Source organism: Sapajus apella, unplaced genomic scaffold (genome assembly GCF_009761245.1).
Source record: "Sapajus apella isolate SASKATOON/1434 unplaced genomic scaffold, GSC_monkey_1.0 scaffold48, whole genome shotgun sequence".
In the NCBI taxonomy this organism is placed as follows: domain Eukaryota; kingdom Metazoa; phylum Chordata; class Mammalia; order Primates; family Cebidae; genus Sapajus; species Sapajus apella.
Genome location: NW_022436988.1, coordinates 11,477,663 through 11,485,719, shown reverse-complemented (window position 1 = coordinate 11,485,719; position 8,057 = coordinate 11,477,663). Strand labels below are relative to the sequence as shown.

Genomic DNA, 8,057 nt, shown 5'->3' with positions numbered 1-8,057 from the left:
TTGGTATTCTGTTACAGCAGCATAAAACAGACAAATACAAATAATTGGCACCAAAAATTGGGGCTCTTGCTATAACAAATACCTAGAAATATGGAAGTAGATTTGGAACTAGCTAATGGGTTGAAGCTGTAAGAATTTGAAAAACTCTGTATTACTATGAATGAGGTATTAAGGGAAATTCTGGTGAGGGCTCAGAAGGAAAGAGAGAGAGAGAGCCCAAACCTTCTTAGAGAATACTGAAGTGTTCATGATCAAATATTGGTAGAAATATAGATGGTAAAGGCCATTCTGATGAGGCCTCAGATGGAAATGAGGAAGAAGATATTGGAAAAGAGAATAAAGGCCATTTTTGTTACACGCTTGAAAATAACTTGGTGGAAGTGTTTTCAAGTCCTACGACTTTGTAGAAGGCAGAACTTAAGAGCAATGAACCAGGATACCTCGCATTAGAAATATCTAAGCAGCAAAGCATTCAAGGTACAACATGGATTCTTTTGGGCACTTACAGTAAAAAGATATAAAACACAAATGATTTAGAGATAGAGTTTAAAAGGAATACAAAATAGAAATATTTGGAAAACAGTCAGCTTGCCCATGAAAAAACTTAAAAAGTGTGCTCAGGAAAGAATATTAAGGGTGTTGCCAAGAGACATTTTACTAAAAGGATTAATATGAATAGAATGAAGCCAGACTCTATTCATGAAGACTATGAGAAAATAAACCTAAAGGAATTTCAGAGGTCTTCAAGGCAACCTAAGACCCTAAGAGCAAGATTGTCAGAGAAGTGCTCACTAGACCTCAGCATTCACTGTCCAGGGCTTCTTTGTGGCTCTGCTCCCCACATTCCAGCACAGTGCTCCTCAGCTGCCCTAGCTATTGCTCAAACAGGCCCAGATGTGGCTCCTGCCACAGCTCTGGAGGGTAAAAGTGATAACCCTTGGTGACATACATGTCATTGGCATCCACATGGTGCTGACCTTGCAGACATTTGGAGTGCACAAGCTGTGGGGCCATGGAAACCTCAGACTAATCTTCAAAAGTATGTATGGGACAGCCCAGAGACTCAGGCAGGGACTTGTTGCAGGAGCAGTGCCACCACAGAAAAACCTCCACTAGGACAAAGCCTGGAGGGTCATAGGAATGGAGCAGCTCTTGAGACTCCAGAAGTAGGACCAGCAGTGTGCAACTCCAGCCTGGGAAGGCTGCAGGTATGAGACTCCAACTTTTGAGAGCTATTCAATGGACTGAACCCATCAAAGCCATAGGGGAGGGGCTGCTTGAGACCTTGAGGATACAACTGCCAACCCAGTGTGCCCGGCACCAAAGGAACAGAGTCGAAGGAGATGAATCTCCAGCCTTAAGACTTAACATTGTTTTCTCTGTTGAATTTTGGGCTGACTTGGGACCAGCCATCCTTTACTTCTTACGTACTTCTCCTTTTAAGAATAGAAATGTCACGGTTGCTCTGCGTGGAATCCCTAAAGTGGCCTGGCCTTGACACTGGAGTGATACCCCAGCCCTAGGCTGGGGTTCTTTCCATTATAGAGGAGATGGATTCAGAGGGGCTACAGACCAAGGTTGTTGAAAACCAGACATATGATGAGCGTCCAGCGGTTAATGACTCCGAAGAGGTTGCAAATATTTATACTCCAACCCCAAGATGCCAAGGACTTCCTTGTTCTGCCCATCTTCCTAACAAGGCTATGGTTGATAACAGCAGTGATGAGTATGAAGAAAAAAATAACAAGGTCCTAAGAGAGAGCATGCCACAGCTTCCAGGAGACAGAAGCAAAGACATGGACCCTGTTCCACCTGCCCCTCCAGGTTCCAAATGCCACCAGACCCCTTCTTATGGACTTGAGAGGGTGGGATGGTACAGAGAGAGCAAGAAGCATAGAAAGGAGAAGAAGAAAACCTCACAGCTGACACCTCAATGGGGCTTTAGTGAAAATGATGATGATAATGATGATGATGAGTATTCATCTGAAACTGATTCTGATTCTGATGATGATGATGAAGAGCATGGAGCCCCTCTGGAAATGGTTCCATAACCCTGCAGATTATGAGCATTTGCCAGTTTCTGCTGAGATCAAGGAACTCTTCCAGGACATCAGTAGGTACACACCTCAGTTGATTGACCTGGACCACAAACTGAAGACTTTCATTCCTGATTTTATCCCAGCTGTTGGGGATATTGAGGCAGTCTTAAAGGTCCCACGTCCTGATGGACAGCCTGACAACCTTGGCCTGTTGGTATTGGATAAACCTTCTACAAAGCAGTCAGACCCTACGGTGCTCTCACTCTGGTTAACAGAGAATTCTAAGCAGCACAACATCACAAAACACATGAAAGTAAAGAGCCTGGAAGATTCAGAAAAGAATCCCAAAGCCATTGACACATGGTTTGACAGTATCTCTGAGTTACACCGTTCTAAGCCCCCTGCGACTGTGCACTACACCAGACCCATGCCCAACATTGTCATGCTGATGCAGGAATGGTCCCTGGAGTATGAAGAACTTCTGAGCAAGAGATGGAATTTCACCATGTTGCCCAGGCTGGTCTCAAACTCCTGGGCTCAGGCAATCTGCCCACCTCAACCTCCCACAGTGCTGGTATTACACATAAGCCTGCCAACAGCATGGACTGACTACAGCCTGGCAGAGTACACTGACATGATCTGTGCCATTCTAGACATCCCTGTCTACAAGAGTCGGATCCAGTCCCTCCACCTGCTCTTTTCCCTGTACTCAGAATTCAAGAGCTCACAGCATTTTAAAGTTCTCGCTGAAGGCAAGAAAGGATTCACTCCTTCATCCAGCTCTACCTCCCAAGCTGGAGATGTGGAGACATTAATCTTCAGCTGAGACACCTCCCAAGCTGCTGTTTCAAGGCTGAGCTGGCCCCTCCACCCCAGCTGAGATGAACAAATCGTTGTCAGTGACCTGATGTCCTTGCCTATGCTACAGCTTGGCTAAAGGGCAGTGCACATCCTGCTGCCCTCTCTGCCAGAGGGCACTGCACACATTCGTTTAATGAACCCGCCTGCCTCAGACTGCTCTCCCCTGGGAGTTAATGCAGCTGCACTACCGTGGGGATTTGAGTTAGAAGAATTGGAATTTCTGAGATCCCATGGAGCTCAGGTTGGGAGGAAAGCTTAAAAGGGTCATTTTTGGGAGAGGGATGAATTGTTTTCTTCCATTCTTAAAAGTTGGTGGGTGAAGATTTCATAAATCAAATGTTTTATCATATTGTCAGATTACTCTGCTCTTTAATATGAAAGAGAAGAGGTTGACTGAGCATAAGACAGAGACAAGGAACTTTGCTTAGTAACGGGCATTAAATGAAGAGTAGTTTAGGCAAACAAGTTTTGTGAAATAAAATGAAACCCCAATCCTCCAAAAAAAAAAAAAAAAAAAAAAAGAATGGATTCTAGATGTGACTATTGTTGAACTCCACAGGCCAGTCTCTACTATATAGAAAATGCTTTGTGTCAGTTCCTTCTAAATATTACTAAGCATACATGTCCTTTGACATTTTGTGAAAATGCTGATTCTTGGAATAAAGCTTGATATTCCACCATTCTAACAAGTTCTTAAGTGATTTTGATGATGTTGATCAAAGGGGGCCAACCCTTAGACAGCTTCTCTCCTAATCTCCTAGTCACCACCAAAATGTTCACCTGAACATTGAGAGAAAAGGTATTCCTGAGCTTGTCTATTCTCATAGGCGACTAACTTCCATTTCCTTAATCCTACTGAAAAAAAAATTATTAAAAGAAACAGTTGGCAGAGTTACTGTAATTACGAGAAAAGTTGAACTCCATATTGCTTCTATCTTTCTCTTCTGAATAAAAATATTTCCTTACCATGGGATATTCAAAAAAGTCTTTAAAGTGTCTTTTCCAAAAACAAAGATGCATATTTCCTCAATGATAAATTTCAACTTCCTCAGCCAGGAGAAAAACCAGAAATGCTATCAACCATACAAACCACAAAAACCAGAACTTTAAAATGGCATTTTTCACACACATTCAATAATTTTTAATTACAGGATCTCATCTCAATAAGAATATATGTAATGTGCACGTGTGTGGAATACATATACACACGTATGTAACTGTCTATGTATATTTGCACATTTACACATGCATACTTACTAGAACAAATAATGCCAATAACTTAGGACATGCTTGCTCTTCCTCCCCTTTTCTATTTTTTTTTTCTTTGAAGCATTTAGTGGCTGGTCAGGGAATCTAAACAGCATTTATAGTAACATTTCTATTTTAGTATGCCTTTCAGTTCTAAGCAACTAATTTACCAACTTTTCAAACACAATTTGTCTGCATAGAGAAGACCAGTGCACAGGAAGAAAACAATTATAGAGGCAGCGTTGCAGCTCTCAGGAAAACACAGGACAACCGAGGCCTGGTAAGTGAAATATATAACTAGCTTTCTCATAAAAAGTGAGTTTGTAGCAAACAGGAGAGCAGATTTCAGTGATATCTGTTCATGACTATTCTATTTATACTGCTTATTTCATGCAGAGCTTTTAATATTTGTTTCTCTTGCACTGTATTAGTCAATTCTTGCATTTCTATAAAGAAATACCTGGGCCGGGTATGGTGGCTCATGCCTGGAATCCCAGCCCTTTGGGAGGCTGAAGAAGGTGAATCATGAGGTCAAGAGATTGAGACCATCCTGACTAACATGGTGAAACCCCGTCTCTACTAAAAATACAAAAATTAGCCAGGCAGCGTGGTGGCGCACACCTGTAGACCCCGCTGTTTGGGAGGCTGAGGCAGGAGAATCACTTGAACCCAGGAGGCAGAGGTTGCCATGAGCTGAGATCATGCCACTGCACTCTAGCCTGGCAACAGAGTGACAGTTTGTCTCAAAAAAGAAAGAAAAGAAATACCTGAAACTGGGTAATGTATGAAGAAAAGAGTTTTAATTGGCTCATGGTTTCACAGGATGTACAGAAAACATGATGCTGGCATCTGCTGAGCTTCCAGGGAGGCCTCAGGAAACTTACAATCATGGTGGAAGGTAAAGAGGGAGCAGACAGTCACATGGCCAGAACAAGAGCAAGTGAGAGAGCAATGGGGGAGGTGATACACACTTTTAAACAACCAGATCACAAGAAAACTCACTAACTATGGCAAGGACAATACAAAAAGGGATGACACTAAACCATTCATGAAAAATCCACCCCCATCATCCAATCACCTCCTGCCAAGCCACACCTCTGATGTTGGGGATTACAATTTGACATGAAATTTGGGTGGGAACACATATACAAACTATATTATGCACTCCAAACTATATCATGCACTCCAGAGAATATTTTCTTAGCAAAAGAAAAAAAAAACCTTAAGCACTAATCTGAGAGAGAGTGCATTCAAAAGGAAGGCTTTACATTGAATCTGGTGAGTACAGAGGCTCCTTTTCAGATGTGGATGGCACTGCTTTATTCATGAGGCTGTTGTAGTGGTTCTACCTTTGTCTGTAATTAAAGGGCCAGGAGCTGGTTTTTATATATAACTCAAGGCAGCTGTAAAACATAAGTATACTGCCTCTCTGTTTAAAAAACTGGAATAATTTGTCCCATCATCACATTGGTCTCTGTGAGCTCTTGAAGTGTTATTAAGGTGTAACCCATGAGTCACATTAATACTGGGTTTTAAAGCTTGATTCTCAAGTACGTTTTAAAAATATGAATCCTAACTTTGTATAACTTTAAAGGATGAATAAGTTTGAAGATACATCGCTGTGGAACTCAGAAGATCTCGGCATATCCCTCTAATTGGAACACGACCTATGCAACCCTGGTCATGTGTTAAGTAAAGAGGCAAAAGGCAGGAAAATGTGGTGGCTAAGAACATACGCTATGGCCTGTCTGGGTATAAATCTTGGCTTTGTTATCTACTAACAAGTTACGGGATCTTGCAAAATATTGTTAAAATATTTGGACTTCAGTTTCCTCCTCGGGGAAACAAAGAAAATGAGGCACAGTTTTTAGGGATGTTGGTAAAGAAAATGTGTCAATAAATGCAACACCCTTAGAAGAGAAACTGGTAGAGAGTAAGCACTCAATAAGTGTCAGAAATTGTTATCGCCATAGTTCAGTGGTTCTCAAATGGGAGTAATTTTACCCCTCAGGGGACATGTGGCAATGTTAGAAGATGTATTTGATTGTTGGGACTCGGGGCAGGAAATGCTACTGGCATCTAGCAGGCAGAGACCAGTGATACTACTAAACATCCTATTCACTGCTACCAACAAAACCACCATCACCAGCAACAACAAAAGATTGTCCAGCACAAATGGCAATAGTGCTGTGGTACACAAACCCTGCTACAGAATAAAATGTTTCTTGTATGTCATATATACATCTCAGAAATAAATTACAATAAATGGGTAAAAACTGAGACACTCTCTACTCTTAAACTTTTTTACTGTGTTCTCTATACAGTAGGAAGCATATATTGCCTCTCGAATGTATAGCAAGTACTGTATGCAAAAAAGTACATTTATAATAAGTGTACAACTAAAGATTTTCACAAACACACTCATATAACATCCAGATAAAAAGGTAGAATTTTAACGAGAAGGTAGTTGTAGTTCTCTCTAAAAGTACCCACTTTTCCTGACCTGAAGCATCATAGAGGATTTTTGTGTTTGTGTTTATACTTTATAAGCATTAAGTATTTTTGTGACTAGTCCTACTCATATTTTTGCAAGAAGTTATAGTTTGTTCATTCTCATTGCTGGGTAGTATTCTGTCGCCAAAACACACCAGAAGTTATCCACCCATTCTTTAAAACATTATGGTAGCTTTCGACTTGGGAGTATTTTGAATAGTGCAGTTGTGTGCAATCTAATACACAACTTTGGGTGAACAAATATATGAGTTTCTATTCAATATATACAGTATAACCTTTGGAAAGTAATAGGAAATCCCATTACAGTTCAAATAAAACCCAAGATCCTTTAAGAGGTCATACTTCCGGCCGGGCGCGGTGGCTCACGCCTGTAATCCCAGCACTTTGGGAGGCCAAGGCGGGTGGATCACGAGGTCAAGAGATCGAGACCATCCTGGTCAACACGGTGAAACCCCGTCTCTACAAAAACTACAAAAAATCAGCTGGGCATGGTGGCGCGTGCCTGTAATCCCAGCTACTCAGGAGACTGAGGCAGGAGAATTGCCTGAACCCAGGAGGCGGAGGTTGCGGTGAGCCGAGATCGCGCCATTGCACTCCAGCCTGGGTAACAAGAGTGAAACTCCGTCTCAAAAAAAAAAAAAGAGGTCATACTTCCGAGTTTGCTTGAGATAGCGCAAACCTGTGTTTCTGTATCTTGACGTCTGCCATCACTCTCGGAAGTGTCCCACTTTAGAAAACAAATGATGTGCATTGTCTAATATATACCATCTTGCCTAATCTGCTCCATTTATTTCCTAAATCTTTGCAGGCAGATCTGCCATTTCTTAGCCCACTCCAGTCGTACTCTTCCCTTTCCAGTTTCCAAAATTTGCCATATATGTTTTCACGACCCAATGTTTGTCTCACGTATGCATTCTTCACTCTGGGCATAATTGGTGCCTTCACATCTTTCCGTTCTGAGTTTAAAGGTCAACTTCTTGGAGGGGACCTGCCTAGTCAGGCTATGAACATTCTTCCGTCACCCTCACACTTACTATCCTGCACCCTCTTCCCTTCGTAGTATTTAATACACGATGCATTTACTTTTATACTTTTTTTTTTTTTTTTTGAGATGAAGTCTCACTCTGTCACCTGGGCTGGAGTGCAGTGGTGAAATCTCAACTCACTGTAACATCTGTGTCCCAGGTTCTAGCAGTTCTCCGCCTCAGCCTCCCCAGTAGCTGGGATGACAGGCGCCCGCCACCATGCCCAGCTAATTTTATGTGTTTTTAGTAGAGACGGGGTTTCACCGTCTTGGCCAGGCTGGTCTTAAACACCTGACCTCGTGATCAACCCGCCTCAGCCTCCCGAAGTGCTGGGATTACAGGCATGAGCCACGCGCCCAGCCCACATTTA

General features: G+C 42.1%; 1 protein-coding gene across 1 annotated transcript; it reads left to right on the top strand.

Moving 5' to 3' along the window:
- Positions 1-1,464: 1,464 nt before the first annotated feature.
- On the top strand, positions 1,465-2,885 carry LOC116525845 (intraflagellar transport protein 46 homolog). Its single transcript, XM_032242021.1, is given in 3 exon segments — positions 1,465-2,045; positions 2,047-2,529; positions 2,623-2,885. Coding segments are annotated over 3 exon segments (1,221 nt in total). The 5' UTR covers positions 1,465-1,550; the 3' UTR covers positions 2,866-2,885.
- Positions 2,886-8,057: the final 5,172 nt, after the last annotated feature.